This window comes from Lepidochelys kempii, chromosome 9, assembly GCF_965140285.1.
Source record: "Lepidochelys kempii isolate rLepKem1 chromosome 9, rLepKem1.hap1, whole genome shotgun sequence".
Classification (NCBI taxonomy): Eukaryota; Metazoa; Chordata; order Testudines; family Cheloniidae; genus Lepidochelys; species Lepidochelys kempii.
In genome coordinates this window covers 33,861,993-33,881,024 of record NC_136388.1, presented here as the reverse complement: position 1 = coordinate 33,881,024, position 19,032 = coordinate 33,861,993, and the positions used below count along the sequence as shown (strand labels likewise).

The 19,032-nt window shown below is 38.3% G+C and overlaps 1 protein-coding gene across 4 annotated transcripts in view; it reads right to left on the bottom strand.

The window, feature by feature from the left end:
• The window catches only part of PID1 (phosphotyrosine interaction domain containing 1), a 159,630-nt gene that overhangs the window by 102,951 nt on the left and 37,647 nt on the right, over positions 1-19,032 (bottom strand). For 2 of the 4 annotated variants that reach the window (XM_073359837.2, XM_073359836.2), the window contains exon 2: positions 320-466. The exons of 1 other annotated variant lie outside the window; for it this stretch is intronic. In XM_073359837.2, coding sequence (XP_073215938.1) covers positions 320-466 — 147 coding nt within the window. Of the gene's footprint in view, positions 1-319; positions 467-5,712; positions 5,794-19,032 lie in introns of those variants that run through there. One more of the 4 variants, XM_078854435.1, reaches the window with a different exon arrangement.

Sequence of the window (19,032 nt, the reverse complement as noted above, 5' to 3'; positions counted from 1 at the left end):
AATGACACCATCACTAAAACACTTACATATTGAGTATAATAAGCAATTTTGGAAGCCAGGATCCAAGTGCAATTTATTGCCAGGATTGCAAAACTACTTTGGGATTTCATTCTCTATGCATGAGAACCTCATTTATTAAGGAGCAGAATGTTAATTAAAAAAAGCCCAAAGATTCTTTTGATTTATAAACCTCACAGTATTAGCATTATTTAATGAGGTTTCCAAGATAACAAAATGAATTTTTTCCCACTTTCCTCTTATATGTGTGGAACAATTCCACAGTTGTCTTGAGCCTTGGGGGTTTTGATTTTTCAAATACCTTGCATCCAGTATGGGCCCGGGTCTTCATTAATGGAGTTGTGGTGCACAGCTCAATGGCTTCTGGCTCATGGAAGATCACTGTAGGAAGAGGCTCTTTCCGAAGAGTTAGGACATTCAACTTGGTCTTCAACATGGTCTGAAAATGCTAAAATACAAAACAAAAAAGCAATTCACTTGAATTCAGACAAAGGAGGACTGAAAGTTAATACTTCTATTCACCTGAGTGTCTTTAACTGTCCATTCAGTGCCTTGGAAGCCTCATGTGCAATAGGAGGATGTTTTATAAATTAAAAAAATAGATTACTATTAGAAATGAGTAAACATGTACAACTAAATAAGACACACACAAAGAGTGGCCCAGTATCTTTTAGAACAGAAGCCAACATTTCCAAATTTGAAGGCCTAACTTTCAGCTCCTAAATCCATATTTGTGCACCTAAGTGAAAGTGACCTGATTTTCAGGAGTGCTGGGCATCCACAAATCCCACTAAAAATCAATCAAAATCCCAGTCACACACTGAATCTTTCCACAAACTGCCCTTCCTGGTAAAGACAGACCACACCCAGCAAGCCTCTACTTAAGATAAAACAGGAAAATCAGAACATTTGGAAGAAAAAAGGAAAAAGACAAAATGCCTTATCTCTGTGGCCCTATAATTCAGCAATCAACATTTCAAAGGAATTTTTTTTTAGTGTTTATTATTTTCCCCCTCCCCCAAGGCTCAATTCTGCTCTCACGGACTTCACCAGCAACACTCCCATTGAGTTGGATGCCTTGTCAAGCCCTCTCCATTTGTCTTTGATTCCTTGGCTTGTTAAATTTGGACCCCCTTCCATTGTTCACTCTGAACAGGATATATAGTGTACTCAGGTAAATCACAGTATTGGTCCATAAGAGTAGGTGGCACTTCCAGCATTTTTTTTTCTTTTTTACACAGTACTCCCTATGCTTAGAATGGGAAATTATGAAAAATAAAGATTAAACTGTAATAATGTTAAATGGCAAGTTTTTAAAACAAACTCTCACGTAAAACAATACAACATTTTAAAAGTTTTTAAATAAAGAAAGCCTGTTCTTGGGAGATTTCCAAACTAATTTTGCAGAGTCAACTTTCAACTGATCCTGAACTCAGGAATATATAGCGTTTGTTAATCACTATTTATTTGGAAAGGACATATAGTTATGAACATTTTCAAGACACTACTAACAACATACAGAACCTATTTCTAATAGCAGCTTCATTGATTACAGCCTCCAAATTAGGCCTCATTAATTATACACCTTCACTAACTTTACCATACTTGTGATTATTTTCACTAAAACTAAACTTTAATCTCCAATTTAGCAGAGGAAATTTTATTAATAAAACTACACTTTGCATCTTTTATCACAGGATTTCAGCATGCTTTGTAAACCTCATTTAGCTCAGCCTTCCTGCACTCCCAGGAATAAGAGAACCATTATTGTCTCTATTTTACAAAACATGAAACCTAGTGACTTACCCAAGGTCACACAGAAAGGCTGTGTCAGAACTAGTACTAGAATCCCTGTCTTCTGATTTTCAGTTCTGTGCTTTAAACTCAAGACCCTATTAAATGGATTTCCCATTCAAAATGTATGATAAGTCCTTAGCAACAACCTCTGTATATAATTTACATAAACATGCCATTGGGATGCTAACTGAAGGACTGTTAAAACAATATGCTACTCTGAAACACTTTAATCCTCAGTTCCTCAATGTTTTGTACTAGTGACTGTTATGATGAAGAATATTGTACTCAATAAGTGTACCGAAAAGGCAGAAATACCAATGGTCTATGAAAATAATACTTGCTTTCCTACTCTACCCATGAAGTTATGGCCTGTCATCATACTACAGGGCATCTTTGAATGTTTCCATGCTGTTTATGCAGCCATTTGGGCGTCCACTCTGGTAAGTTTCAGAGTAGCAGCCGTGTTAGTCTGTATTCACAAAAAGAAAAGGAGTACTTGTGGCACCTTAGAGACTAACAAATTTATTTGAGCATAAGCATCCGATGAAGTGGGCTGTAGCTCACGAAAGCTTATGCTCAAATAAATTTGTTAAGTCTCTAAGGTGCCACAAGTACTCCTTTTGTTTTCACTCTGGTAAGAGATGTATTCATATTTCTAATCTGACTTTCTCTCATATTCTCCATTATCCCATTCATTCTCCTAAGCACAATAACGTATTATCTTAGGCAAAAGAGCACTCCATTTAAGATGATTATTCATTAAAGAATATACTTTGACATATATTTATGGAGAAGAGCGCTGTTAGCTATTACTAAGCTCTCTGGGAACATTCTTTTACATACCCTTATTTGAGCATTGGCCTGCTAAACCCAGGGCTGTGAGTTCAATCCTTGAGGGGGCCATTTGGGGCAAAAATTGGGGATTGGTCCTGCTTTGAGCAGGGGGTTGAACTAGATGACCTCCTGAGGTCCCTTCCAACCCTGATATTCTATTATTTCATTTCTTTCAATTTTGAATAAGGAGTTCATTGATTTGAATGTCAGATTCATTCAGTAAGTTTTTAGTAAAGGCTTAGAAATACATGAGAATGGCCATACTGGGCCAGTCCAAAGGTCCATCTAGCCCAGTATCCTGTCTTCTGACAGTGGCCAATGCCAGGTGCCCCAGAGGGAATGAACAGAACATGTAATCATCAATAAATACCTTATTGCCCTTGATTAGCACAAAATACTATCAAAGTTTGAGATGCTCAATTTGAAAAGAGGAATGTAAGATCAGTTATGGAACATTACTTGCTACACCAGTTAAGGAATTGCTAATCTACTAACCTGGACCACTGTATCCCTTAAATTACAAATATAGGATACAGATTTGCTAACTTGCTGCTGAGAAAAGAGATTTATTTCTTCAGAAGAAAACATAAAAAATAATACAAAGAGTAATACAGGCTTGAAACATGGGCAGATCACAGAGCTGTGAGAGAGAATTTCTTACCACAGTCCTTCACTTGCCAACATTCTTTCACAGGTTTTATTAATCTCCCCTCAATAACACAACCTTGAGAACAACATGTCCGTTCTATCAAAGCACCCAAGAACTCCGGCCCAGAGGAGCCCTGCTCTTCAATGTGTGTGGATGGCTGGCTGGGGGAGACGGGTGTAAATTCAAACTTTTTTTTAAAACTTTCACCAAGTACTATTTTACTGGTGGACTGATTCTGGCTACAAACAGAGTTCATGGCTGGAAGCATTTCAAACTAAAAATGAAATCCTAACCCACTGCCTAGCCACTCCATCGCTGTGGGCCAAAATTGCTGTTTCCATAGATAAGCACTTTAGGGAGAAAACAGAAGAAAGGTGGCAGGGGGGGACGATGGACAACTCTTAAATGAGATAAAAAGAGAATCATTCCTATAGCCCTGTTTTATTTAATTAACTGTATTTCACTGTTACACTTTGATACAGTAACAGTGCTCTTAACAAGAACATTTCCCACCCTCCCTATGAATAGATTCCTCTAGAGTTCAGTGAATCAGACCCCAGATATGGCTCACCTTGCCTCTCATCTTCATGGCGATTACTTGCAAGGACAAAAAAAAAAAAATCGCACACTGACAAAAAGTGAGAAAAACTATGATAATCCAAGCCATGATCTATTTCTCTCATATATTACCAACCATCTACAAAGGCTTAAAAAGGGGAAAAGAATATTTTTTGCCATCTTGTCACTATTACATGTGAAGTCAGATGCAGTGGCCTTAGTCTTCAATCTAGTCAACAGTGGCAAATGCCAAAAAAACCCCAACAACTGCAATTGACAGAAAAGTGCAAACTAGTAGTTAGTCTCCTCAGTAAGGGCATGCCTAGAATGAATATATACACACACAACTACCGCTCAGACCTAAAGGATGTCCTACTTTAGCCTGGGATACACTGATGGTATGGAAAGGAAAATTTGCACTGCCATTTTAAGAGGCACATTGTAGTTGGCATTAAAAAGTAAAGATTTGCCAGCAGATGCCAGACAGTGAGGTCCCAAATTAAGAAAAGTACTTAAACACCTGTTTAGCTTTCAGTACATCAGTAGAAGCATTGAAGCGTATTTGGGTAGTCAATGGGTCTACTCATGCGTTTAAACCTCAGAGCACGCTCAAGTGCATTACTGAATCAGTGCCTTATGGCCAGATCCACAAAGGGACTTATGCACCTAAAGTGGCAGTTATGCACGAACTCCAAAATTTAAGTGCCACTAAGATCCTCAAAACCTGTGCTGAGCTATCACCTAAACACAGAGGTGCCTAAATTTCTGCCAGTGAGCATGTGCACACCCACCTCAGTCTAAGCACCCAGCCGCTTAAGACCAGCAACATCCTCACACAAGGCATTCTCTTAGCTGTCTTGCCTTCATGGCCTGATCTGATAAGTGTTCTCAGAGTACATCTAAAACTCAAGCAAAACAGCCAGGGAGGAGGAAGTGCTGGCAGGAGCAATCTTCCTTTAACCTGGTGATTAGAGCACTCATCTGGGATGTGGGAGACCCAGGTTCAATTCCCCCCTGCTCCCCTCCTCTTCCCTTGGTTAATGTGGAGCAGGCATTTGACCTTGGGTTTCCCACCCCCAGGGGAGCGCCCTGGGCAATAGGATATTATGGTGGGGTCTCTCATGTTGAAGCTGTTCCACTGTCTATAAATAATTAAATATGCACTGGGCCAAAGAGAGTGAAAGAATACATCTATAGGCCAGGGGCTAGGGCACTTGCCTGAGAGGTGGGAAACCCAAATTCAAATCCCTGCTCCAAATCAGGCAAAGGGTGGAAATTGTACCCAGGTCTCCCACATCCCAGGTGAGTACCCTGACCACTGAGCTAAACATCATAAGGGAGGCTACATCCTTCTCCCACCCATTCCAGCAATTCTTCCAAAAATAGTGTAAACACTTAACTCCACCTGAGAATCCCAAGGAGAGATAGGCACCTAACTTCTGGAGAGGGGCAGTGCTTGGGTCACACCCCTCACAGTGGGTGGGTCAGTGTTCTGGCTTTTATGGATCTTATTCTTAGGCACCCAACCTCCCCATTCATTGTATCGGGAACCAAGGCACCTAACCTGGGACTGAAATTCCATTGAGTGGCAAGGCACCTTGAAGTTAGAAACTGCAACACTGAAGGCCCTTTGTGTATCTGAGCCTTAGTTCCTGTTCCTAACTGGTATCTTTAGTGGAAACTGTTGGCAAATGCAGACATTTAATGGTGACCAGTGCACCTTTTTATTTTAAAGCTGAGACATTAGCTTTCCAGTGCTGTCAATCCACAACCTTTAAAGAACATTAAATTCACTCAGTTCTTAAGAAGCATGATTTATACCAATTTAATACATAAAGCACACTGTTATCATTTACATTTTATGTGCCAGAACTACTCAGTTTCATATGGTAGTTCTTATATTGAAAATCCTCAAGGAAGCAGAACTGTACAGAAATTTATATTCCATCCATGTAGACGGTGTTGCTGATTCAGTCTGCCTGTTTACAAGAAACACAAAGAGCCAATAAGCAATATAACACCGAAAGCTTCTCAGCAAGTTTCAAATTCCTTGAGCAGATAAACTAGTTTAATTGATTCCCAAAGAATTATACAGACAGGATTAGTGTGGTAATTATAATTGTATTTTCATGTTTGCAGGATCTGAAACCTATTCAATTTAAAAATCTACACAAACTTTACTGGGCTAATAATCATCCCATAAAGCTACCTTAACACAAAACCATGGTGTTGGTCCTTCAAGCCCTTCTTGAAACCACTGAGGTTCTCACATTACCTTCTTCCATTCAGTTTACCTCCTTTCTAGAAGGTTGAATCTCCCTCTTTGTAGCCAAGCAGCCCCACTCCTTAGCTGACCAGAGAGATCACTGTATGTGATGTATGCACAACCAGTACGTACAGTGCAGTATGTACATTTTTCCTCAGGGGTCTTGCCTTCAAAGTGTTTCTTGCCCCAGTGACAGCAAATTTTAGTCTTGCACGGTAATCTTTAGTCTTGTACTGAATAATAGTGAAATGTGCACCAGACCACAAAGATCAGCTATATAGATGAATCATTCATAGGGCCACAACTTTCTAATCTTAAGTGTTTTCATCACATATTTCATTCAGCGATCCTCCAAATATTCAAATACAGAACTTCTTTAAAACGATTATTTTTCCACAGCTATCAATTTGGAAATTATATGTACTAAACACTTTAAGTCATAAGTTATAATTAAAACTAAACATTAACATTTTATGTTTTTTAGTTCTAATTTGTCAATAAAAATAAAAATCATTCCCATGTGAGTATTAAGAATTGCTACTTAAGCAATGAAGACGAAAAGCAGTGCACAAGTACTAAATATCATGAGAAAGGCATGTTTCTATGTCAATGAAAATAAAAATCATTTCCATGGCCAAAGGACTAAAAGAAAACATCATGACCTCATACAATTTAAAAGATTGTTTGGAGAATAAAAATAGAGAGCATGCCTTTCTAACGATAATATTTAGTACTTGTGCACTGCTTTTCATCTTTAATGCTTAAGTAGCAATTCTCAATACTCACATTAGTTAATGATCAACACTCACTGTTACCCACACCAATTTTACAACAGTGTAACTCCACTGATTCCAATGGAATCACTCCTGATTTACACTTGTGCGACATCAGAATCAAACTGACCCCCAATACTATGATCAGAGTCGTAGACTACAACTTTCTCTTATCCTTTATCATTAATAAATACAAGGATTTAGAGATAGTGGGTCAGATTCTAAACTCATTGCTTCAATGAGTTACTCTGGAAAATCACCTTTGTATGTGAGATTATAATCTGACCTGCATTTTAACAAGATTTCCATAGTGACCTTTTTTAAAAAAAAAAAAATACACAAAAGCTCAGCTGCTTTTGCATTTTTCCTGTTATGTGTGATAATGTAAACCCTGAAGATTTTAAACTTGGAACGTTATCTGTATTCTCAAGACCCATCAAATATTTCACAAAATGTTGCTAGTGGTTACACCTGCAGGCATAATGTTTTAAGATTATTTGAATTCTGCTAGAGGTTGATCATGTACCCATGGACCAGCAAATGATGCAACACATAGGACAGTAAGATATTAATATGTATCAAAGAATATGTTTTGAATTGGAAGTAGTTGAAAGATGGATTAACCCCACAATGTGGTTTTACAATAAAGGAGTGCAACTCAACCCATGCGGCACCCAAGATTGGAAAAAATTTTCCAGTTGAAGGTCATATTGCAGTAGCAAAATGCCAATTCAATCTAAAGCTCTTTTCATTCAAAAAGATTAAAAAACACTTAGCATTGCACTCACTTCTATACAGAGATCATTCACCTATGAGTAAAGTCCAGCTAGCTCTGGTGTGAAACACAAAAAACTACACAGCAGGTTAGGAGAGTGTATCCAACGGAAACTGCAGAATCAATTTAGGAACGCAGTTGACGGAATTACTTCAACTGGATTTTGACCAAGACACCAGGGTTAACAGCCTTGCTGTTTACAAAAATGCCATGGTATCTTTAATGACCACAGGTGAGCAAAACTTTGTTTTTACACATTGTTCAAAACGCAGACCCCTTCAGAAGCTCAGTACTCCCCAGACCTGCTTACATCAGTTTTATACAAATATAACTCCACTGACATCAGTGTAAATGAGATTATAATCAGAGGCACAGGATTTCAGAGTAATCCTCCCCCATTTTAAGTCCTCACCTAGAATGGAAAAATTCTGGCACTGTGTATGTGAAAAAATACCTATTTCTAGGCTTTTTGTTTTATTTAAAGCAAATGCCACTGGATACAAATAAATGCCACATTTAATCTGTGTTTTTGTTTCAACAAATATTGCTAATACACTTTAAATACTATTTTCTGTTCGTTCAACTTTACTGTACAGTATCTATTTGTTCTTTATTAGTCATTCACATAACATTCCACTGGACAATACAATAATATCCTCTGTAAAAGAGATGGACACACTTAGCATCAAAACTCATTCCATCAGCAATATCTCTGTAATGCAAAGCTGATTACCATGCATACAAGTCTGTAGAATCCACGATCATGTCATGATTCTTAATATTCAAGCAAATCCGGTTTGGGTATTCTAGAAAGCTGGTTATTAAGATTGTGTCTTGTCTCTTGTTAAGATACATATACATATAGTCTGCTAATATATCAAACCAAATTCTTTAACTCTCTTTCAGATGACAGCAGATATTTCAGTGAAAAACTAGCAAATTACTCCTGTTTTATGTCTCTAAACCCTATCAAAATTATAATGACAATCAGAGCAACTCAAGGATAGATTCACAACTAAAAGTACTTTTGGCATTTTAGGTGTGTTAGTTACTATTATTATTGTTATTTAAGATTGGAATTACAATAGGACTCCAAAGATCCAATCAGGATTGAGGTGACATCCAAGGCACTGTACAAACATATGAAGAGAAGGCCTAGTACCTGCCCCAAATTGCTTCAAGTGACATATGAACAGTGGAGGCTAAGCATACAGTCAAATATATACAATATTTATGACTGTGTTTGCAAAATGGTATTACTTTTTCAATAAATAATAATAATAAAAGTGCCAATTCAGTGACGCTCACCCTAGCTATCATAAGAAACCATCGGATTTCTTATAGGCAACATGGTAGGGTTTGTTCCAGGTGTAAGATGAAGCCATATGGAAGATGATGTTTGTGTGTAAAGCTGACACACAGAAGAATGAAGCTAGCATTATCAGCGGGAGACAATGTAGTAAGTGACAGAGAAGGGGTAGAATGGAGAATGTTTCGGGGGAAAGAAAAGGAAGAAGGTAGCTGGTATCATGTGAGCAGATGAGATCACCAGGAGTATAAAATAAGGGGATGCAAGCAACAGTGAAATCCAGATGGAATCTCACAGACAGTGAGAGGGGGAAGATGGGAATGGCATATGGGAGACGGGGCTGTCACTGGAGAGGCAGAAGGGGAACGATCATAGCTGGGCTTGTTTAAGATGAAGAGGGTAAATATATATTTTGAAGGGAACTGGCATGAAAGGGAAGAGAAGCCAATTCAACTTCAAAACCATTTTCAGTGGGACCTTCTGTGGCATCCTTGCTTGTGAGCACTAAGGTACATTTCATCTCATTATCAATGCCAATCGGTAGGCAGATATCTTGCTCCTTCTTGTGGTATGTCATATGCTGCCTTCAATAACTCTAATTATCAGGGTTTTATAAATACAAGTCGCAAGCTCTGCCAGTGGCCATGGTTACACAGTCCGGTTCTGATGCTCTCTTTGCATTGTCTTCTTACAAGTTCAAAGAATTTGTGTTTCATGACAACTTAATTCATGTGAAACGTTTTGTTTTCATACTCTGTGTACTTGTTTGCTCTGGCTTGGATTACTTGGTTCTGATACCAAGTTTATGTGATTCCAGTCAGCAGGATTGCTGCTCAAACAAAACACAAGCGAAGATGCAAACACTCTCCCAACCCTGGGGAAGTACGGATCCAGATGAGAAGTGCATGACCGATCTTATCTCTGCAACAGGCAAACCCAAAACCACAGATGAAAACATCTCTGAATCTTATTCAGATGCCAAATTTACAGCTTGGATCTAAGTGCTAGATAATTAGAGCCCCATTATCAATATCATCATCTGGGTGAGCCGGACTCAATATTTAGTTTATTATTATTGTCTTCCCATGCAAAAAAAAAAGCAGCTTCTCAGTGTCAGCATTAAGTATGCAAATGAAATTACATTATTAATTACTAAATATTATTAATTTAAATTCTTTTATTGCTGACTGTTTTGTATATCTTGAAACTGATTGCTGAATACTCCTGATGTTGTGTCCACAGTAAATAATTTTAAGTAGAATAATATAAAGATTATTCATATTGCTAGGAACAAAGTACAATAACTTTCACTTAATCAATTTTACAATAGTTGCACGCCCTGCCTGGATCCATAGGATTACATTTGATATGAATAGTTTAAAGTTTTCACACCTGTTTGGACTCCACTAACCCTAGCATGGCGTTTGTATGTTACAGCATCTTCTTGTTTTTCTTCCTTCCATCTCTAATAATATTTAAACTAACTCCAGCAGTGAGCAAAGGAAAATGCTACAGCAAACTTGGCTCAAAAGCACATCAACAAAGGAGACGACATTCACGTCATTTAACACAGGTGTCATCACCAGCTTTTGTCACCAACAGTGTGTGTGTGTGTGTGTGTGTGTGTGTGTGTGTGTGTGTGTGTGTGTGTAAAAATCAGCACTCTCAAATTGGATTAAAATTTTTGAAAGGATCAGTGTGCCAGAATTTCATCTGTGCAAGCCTGAGTATTTATGTACACTACCTGGTCAAATGCAAACCAGAAAACAGAGATGACAGAACAGGAAAGAAAGGAAGTGAAGAAAATGAAGCAATGAGAGATGTCAAAAAGGAGAAAGAGCAAAATAAAACACACGGAGGCACAGATATGTCACGTCTATTCATTTTTATTTTGAGCTAACCTCTCAGACATCCTCCAATAATTTTTTCCCTAACTTGAGTTTCCAGTAGGAATGTTATGGGATAGAGAAAGCCCAATATTAAAACAATGGAATCGTGCAGCATGAACAAGGCTAGTTCTTTTTCAATTTACTGTTGGAGCCATTCCAATATTTTCTGCGTCAGAGAATGCCTTAAAAAGGTCTTTCACCATTCTCTGCGACAGGCAGACTGAACCTATCTAGTACAATATGTACCAGAAAAATAGGCATTCCCTAACCCACCCTTTTCAAAAAAGCATTTTAGTCATATTCCTGCTCTTCTTCATTTCTCAGCAATAAATCAATAACTCATTAAACAGTTATATAGTGACGTGCTCCCTCACCGCCTCTGTAAGGCTTTTCCTGCGAACCAAAGATTTGGGTTGGGTTAGTGAGGTGCCTGTTCCACACAGGGAATTTATACTGACCTTTAAAAGAGCTTGTTTTGAGCTTAGCAATATACTGGACACAAAGGAGGTGAGTCTCTTCCCAAAACAAAGCTTACGTGAGCTTTTAAACACAATGAGCCAAATGAAAGTCCACCAAATTCCTAGATTCACAGCTACATGATGGGGAGCGTCTAACATGATGATAATCCATTTGTTTATATAAAACAATTAATTGTTTCATTGACCTTTGTTGCTAATTGACAGCATTGCCTTTCATTGGTCTGAACCTGAGTTTTTACGACTGATGTTCTCAAGGGTTCCATTTGGTTGTTGGAAAGGAGCCACCACAGCTCTCCAAGAGAGCAGGCAGCACTAAGAAGAAGGTATGGTTTTGAACAGAAGCAGACTATTTAGGAAGACACACCACCTACCCCAGGTATACAGACAGAGGGTGCATGACATGTCCCTACCCCAACTAAGTCCTCTGCACTGGAGGAGGGATTCTCTCCAGGAAAGGACTAGTGTTATCATCTCCGCTCTCTCGGAGGGTCTCCTGTGGGGCACAGCTCTACAGTACACTCTACAGTATTCTGGCCATGAGTCTATTTTGGTCAGTGCTGCCACCTTCTCAGGCTGTGCTGGTCCCTAGCAGCTCCCCCTAGTAAATTAAATTGTAGCTGCTTTGCTGCACTCCAATTTCACACACACACACACACACACACACACCACACCAGTGGCTTATGACCAGAAAAAACCCTTGGTGAACATGCCCCAGAATCTATGGGTAAAATTCTGGTTCCCTTGAAGTCAGTGACAAAACCCTGTATTGACTTCAATGGGGGCAGGATTTTACCCTACAGGTCCTCCCACTTCCTATAGTTCATGAGTCAGTGGCCTACAGGGGAATTTATAATATAAATAAGGCGATTCTATAGGAAATGAGCATGAACTATCCTTCTAAGAACTGTCTGGTTAATTACATGAAAGCACTACAGTATCATCAAATCTCAGTTCTGTTCTTAGCGTGGAGTTTACCTATTGGGCACTGAAAAGGAGAACACTCACCACCATACCAAGTGGTGGTCAGACAGTGATGTGGCAAGTTGTCTCCCTCCCTGACATCTCCCCTTTTCAGTTATAGTTCCATCTTGTGAGGTCTGTCCCTTCTTTTACGGCTCAGTCCACCTGGTTAGCCACACATTCCAGTCCAGCCCTTTCGGAGTATATCAAAAGAAAGTCCAATCACAGAGAAGTATTTCAGTGACTGCAAGGGCTTCAGAGCTTTCACCTTAGTTCAGAAACATCAGGTCTAGGTCCTTGAATAGTCAAGGTCTTTCCCAGCTGGAATATCCACCAAGGTAACGGCTCCTATTGTTGTCAGGTCTTTTTAGAATTGGTAGAGGAACCTGGGCTCACCCTCTCCACTTGCACTTTCCCCTCACCAAATTCAGGATTTGTGATAAAGGTCCCAAATCTGCAAGTCTTTCACTTCTTTTGCAATCAACGAGAGTTCTGCATAGAGAAAGACTGCAGGATCAGACCCTTAATACTCTCAGTATGTGATCCCTTTAAAAAAAAAAAAAAAAAGCTTTATGACCACTTTCAATACAATCCATTCCCAATAACTTCATTTAAATAATTCTGCTTTGAAAAAAGAGAAGAAGCTTTGCATCTGAATATTTTGGCTAAGGTTGCTGTGTGATGAAGTTGCAGTAGAAATGAAAATGTAAATGAGCTGTTTTTTTTAAAAGGCTTCTTGGTGCAAATCCTGTCAATTATTGCAAACAAAACCACGACGACATTTTCAGGATTGGTGAAAGGAAATAATATAGATTGTCAATGCATAAGGAAAGCATTTTTGGCTTTTAAACCTCCAAGCTTCTCAAGGTCCTTCCACAATATGTTACTGCTCTTATATAATACTTCAAAAAATTCTGAATACCCAGGACACAAATGGTCTCCAACTTACCTATGTTAGGCAATGATTTAAGCAGACATGAAAGAGCCAAAGAAATTAAAATAAATGAATAGCTAGCCATACTTGCCTGGCCAACATTTCCCTGCTGTCTCCATGCCTCCTGTTTCTATAGCAATCTAACGTACCGCAAAAGCTTATTAATGAAGTTACTTTAGCATCAATTCCAGTGCATGCAGCTGTAAAGCTATATGAGCTCTAATAAAATTAACTAATACCTTTAATTATAAAGAGATTGCTGAAAACTCCCCTTTCCCAACCACCAACCTAAATAAACAAATAATTCTAGCCCGAATAAATAAATAAATAAACACAGTAGTTTCCCCATCCAAAAAATGTTTTCTCAGCAATTTAACTTTGTATTTAGTGATGGTTTTTATAGCATGTCTGTCTGTTCAGTTTTGCAGTTTCTTGCTCTTTGTATTCTGACTGCTCAGCCCAAAGGACACATACATCATCTATTAGTTCTTTCAACTATTTTAATATTGAATTACATATTATAGCTTTATTTTAGACTCCAAATTGAAGTAAGTGCTATACTCTGCATATTAAATTAATTGTTGCCTATATTAACAAGATGCAACTCTCATCTAAGTCTGCAGGCCAAATTAAGCAGAGGTGTAAATGGCAGCTCAAACTGGTCATAAAGTGTCTGGTTCTGAAACCCTTATTCACATGGCAGTAGGGCAGAGGGACAGTATCTAATGACAGGTCCTGTACACACATGGCAGACATGTATAAGATGTGCATCTCCAAGGTTTCTTCCATATGAGGTCAGCCTGACCCCACAATGGAAAAAATACAGAGGAAACTGCAAGGGGAACCTAACAGCATTGCCTGTCTCCTATAGAGATATTACTATGAAAAAATGTGATCTGGCTTGAAGATTTGTAAACAGTTTCTTACTTTTGTGGTAAAAAGGCATTTACAAAGAAACAACATAAAAATAAATGTGGAACAATTTGGCTAGACATTATCAAAACACTGAACACTCACTGCTGGAGCAGACTGCAAGGTCCTCAGAAAGGCTCCCTATACACATTAGGAGCTGTATAGCTTTTATCTTATAAGAAGCACCGTGAATAAGGCAAGAGCTGTGCATGAGGCCTATTCATTGTTTACCTTTACTACATTTTTCACTACAATAGCTAGAGTTCGCCAGGCACATGCACATAGCACAGCTTTCTTCAGCTACATGCTTTCCAAGCAAATTCAGTGTCAAATGTCCCACAGATGTTCCGACAGGCTGGTGATAGAAAAAGACCTCTGCACATTCAGCAAAGCCTGCCCGCTATAGGGTGCAATCGAATGGTCACAGACCGTCAATTGACATGCTCCAAGCTTTGCTTTTTCCTGTCTTCAACTGCTGGTGGGGTATCATGCTCATCAAGATATCAATGCCATTGCATTGGGGATAATGGAGCGAACAGACATTTTGGGACTTTAACATTTCCCATCATAGCTGGAAACCCAAACATAACAGCAATGTTCTAGTTGCACAAGAAGAAAATGTAAGTGGTTATATACAAAAGTGAAAGATCATTCCAGTTTCATCGTTCCAGGAAATGAAAACACAAAATGTAAAACTAACAGCAAAAATGGTGAAAAATTAACTGGATTTGTTTCAGTGTTTGGTTTAATAACCTATGGGATATTGGTAACAAAGGTCAGGAATATTTGAAAATAATGATTTTCTGTTTGGATATTGTCCTTTGAATGGCACCTCTTCTATAGGATTAACAGGGACAGGGCTTTCCCAACACATTGAATGAGAGTCTGGTTATAATCCCTCTTCCCTGTAGTGTCTGTAGATAACTTTGATACTTGCCCTTTGGTATGGATATTTTTCTTTCACATTTTACCATTGCGATATTTAGAAATTAACAGAACCTTTTTAGTATCACTGATATCCTTGATATGACAGAGAAACTGAGTTGAGGTTTCCTCTTATGTTTAGACAGAGGACACTTCTAGCATGTAATGCACCATTAAACCACACCAAATATTTGGTGAAGCTCAATAGTGCACTACATATATGGAGAGCGTGTTATGTATAAAATGAATCACCATTACCATCATTTTCCTCCATACTCCGAGTGCTATTTTTATCTGCATCTGGTGTTATGTAAGGGTGAATGGAAGTAGAACATAGCGCTTTGGCTGTTTATTCACTCAATCATTATCAGAGACCTGACAATTCCAGTGTGGAGGTTGGAGAAAAGTCTGCAAGTAGCGTAAGTAATAAATACACTATAATCTCAAAGGAACAACATATACAGGGTCTTGGGGAAGATCCTTAGATGGTGTAAATATCAGTACAGCTGATACCTTACACCACCTGCAAATCTGCCCACAGTGACTGGGATGGTAGGTAGTGATAGTAAGGAAGATGATGATTTATTCCCACCGCAGGTGCTGCTATCGCAGAGATGTGCAAGGTAACAGATTTGACAGCTACCCTTGTTTATCCATCTGTACCCACTACACCTGCCACCATCTAAGTACTGTCTGAGCAGAAAGCACAGTCCAACAGCTCTAAAAGCCAGCTTGCTAGAATACACGGCATGTCTTAATCTGATGCCAGACTCGGTCCTGTTTGGCACAGAAAGAAAAGATATTTCAGAATGAAATCCAGTTTTCTCCATAAGATTGCCTCTGCATCTTACATGTTTATCCTCATTTCCGACCAGGCTCCTGAGGAAATGATCGTAGCTGGCATGCCAAAGTTATACCAATTTGAATACTATTGCCAATCAGAACAGATTCCAGCTGTCAATGCCACAGCAAACATGGAAACAGAGGATTTTGGGGAAAACAGCACCACGGACACACTTAAAATTTATTTATTTAATAATTGCAAATGATTTTCAGATAAGTCCCCCAGGCACAGTGTTATCCTTCGTATAAATCGCAATCTCAGTGGTAATCATGCATTTACACAGAAATGAGCTGAATTACAAAGGTCAATTTCAAGAAATGACATACTATGTCAACAGGCAGGGAGCTTACTTACAGAACTCCTACTGCAACAGTATTTCATTATGCCAATTGCAAAAGAGGTTTCCTGAACACATTACTGAAATTCCTGGTTTCCTGGAAGGACGTGCACACTGCACAGTGATTCACATGGTCATGCTTCCAGATATAGCAAACAGACAATTCTGTACCTACAGCTTTTCAGGTAGCTTTAATAAGATTTGAAGGTCACAACTTCTTAAACATAAAACTGTCATTATTTTAATAATTTTTAAAGGTGTCTTGCAGAAGTCATTATTTACTAACCAGAAAACCAAAAAAAAATTCAGTACTTAGTCTAATAAGGTGTTTCAGGCATATTTTCTTTGTGTCGGTGTACAGCACCTAGCACAATCCCTGACTGCTGCTTTAGATGCTACTTCAATACCAGAACTAATATTACAAAACAGAAGCAGAGCAGCTGTAATATACTCTCACTGTTATATTGTATTTCCATATTCCATACCAACTCCCCCGCCCGTCCCCTAAAAATTGTGCTAAAAGAAACATTAAGGATGGAAAGCAAAAAACTCAAAAATTAGGAAGCACCAAAATTAAGGTTGCACAAATAACTTTAACTCTGTACCCCCTTGTGCATGTACATTAGGATATCTTCTTTAATTGCATTAGCACAAAGCATTTTTTTTCACAGGACCTCTGCTTCATTCAGTGCCCACGTAGGACAGTGCTCAGGGAATGAGGCAGCTGTTCAATATTTTTTTTTATCCTCATTATTCATTGTGTAGTCCCATATGTTATTTACTGAACACCACACAAACCCTGAACGGAATTAAAAAATAATAATTTTCCTGGGCTTTTCTATGGCACTCATCACTGAAACAGTGGCTGCTGTCCCTCTACCCCACCACTTCGTGCAGGGATTTTCAGTCACTGTACATGTGTAGTTGTGAATTGAGTAATCTTTTCCATCAACCAATAAAATTTCCTGCTCAGAAAATAATTTTGGAATAATTTGCCTAGGAATCACCAAAAAAATTGAAAAATCCTCCCAAATTTTCCCCATCACTTGTTAGGAAATTGTATGCTCATGATCATCAGAGACCCCTAAAATTTCATCAGGAAGGCTGAATGGGTATTCAACAAAATAAAAGGTTACATCAAAGCAATGCATTGAAACCTCAAGAATACATTAATATCTATGCTGACTCCTCAAATTTCTTACTATGATGCCATTTAAAGAACAGATTTTCTTTTGGGAAAGAATCTTTTTTTTAAAAAAAATTGAACTACTGAGAAGTGATTAACTGCCCTTAAAAATAGCATATTTAACCACTTGTCTTGCTTCAGCAGCAGGTAGTTGATACTTATGTCGGGTGAGTACTGCAGAATATAGTAATCCACTAAGTAATGCTGCTCTTTAAAATCCATAAGCCTACTTACAATGAGCTTGAGAGACAAACATCTACAGCTTATTCAATTCAAGAATTCTCTGCTTTCGAAATGTCCATTCAGCAATCCTGCCACATATTGTTTCACAATACTACAGGCTCACTTATTCATAAACAAATCATTAACATTCTTGACATAAAATCACAGTGTACAATGAAGCCCAGCTATGATGACGTTTTACTACTTTTGCTCGGCCCATCATGAATCAAAGTTTTGTTTCACAAAAACTATCCTCATCAAATAAAAGACAAATTATGCTCCGTGAGAAGACTGCCAGCATGAAAAGCTTACGCAAAAATTACAGCCTCATTATCAAGTCCATACAGTAGTAGCCCCTGTGTTCAGTTAGTGAAACCAGCAGTCTACAATCTATGCATGACTTTTCATACTAGGACTGCAAGACACAATTATGTGCTACATTACAGCATTAAGGTAATTTTTACTTTCTCAGATACTACCAGAAAATACTATGCACATTAAAAAGGGAATGATTTTCCTTCTCCCACTTCCCCAAAACAGAATTTTATTTTAAAAGCCATCTGAAAAGGTAAATAGATAAGATACTGCAATCATTAACATGTCTATTAGCAGTTCAGAGTCAAAGGTTTTCAGCCAAGAGCTTCTATGACTAAGGACTATTTTTATATAGATATGTCAAACTTAAATTAGACTAATTAAAAAGAATGGAGTGGACTAATTAATGACAAGACCTGGACACTTATGCATGATTCACTGACTATACCATGTATAGACAACAGTGCTCAGTACAACTCTTCTATAGTTCAAATTCTCCATGTTCTACCTCCAAGTACACCCAACCCCGTTTTCAACAACAACAACAAAATCTGTAATGCTCACATATCAAAGGATAAGGAACAGATGGAAAATAGACTCACTAATGATCTGCATTATGCTCTTGGCAGCTTGAAAATATATTCTGCAAGAACTGGATGGCTCAGTAAATTGAAACTAGAATAATGTGCTTTTTCTACTTTGGCAGCCAGTTCAAATCTAGCCCAGTAAATGCAACATTTCAACTCTGAAGACAACAGGTGTGCTGAAACATTAATATTTAGCAAAAAAACAAAGCGTAGCTAACTTTGGCCTTGATCCTGAAAAAAGCTACACTCATGCTTAACTGAACAAAGTGAGGTTTCAGAATAGCAGCAGTGTTAATCTGTATCCGCAAAAAGAAAAGGAGTACTTGTGGCACCTTAGAGACTAACAAATTTATTTGAGCATAAGCTTTCGTGAGCTACAGCTCACTTCATCGGATGCATTCAGTGGAAAATACAGTGGGGAGATTCCACACAAAGATGGACGACAAGCCATCAGAAACAGTATT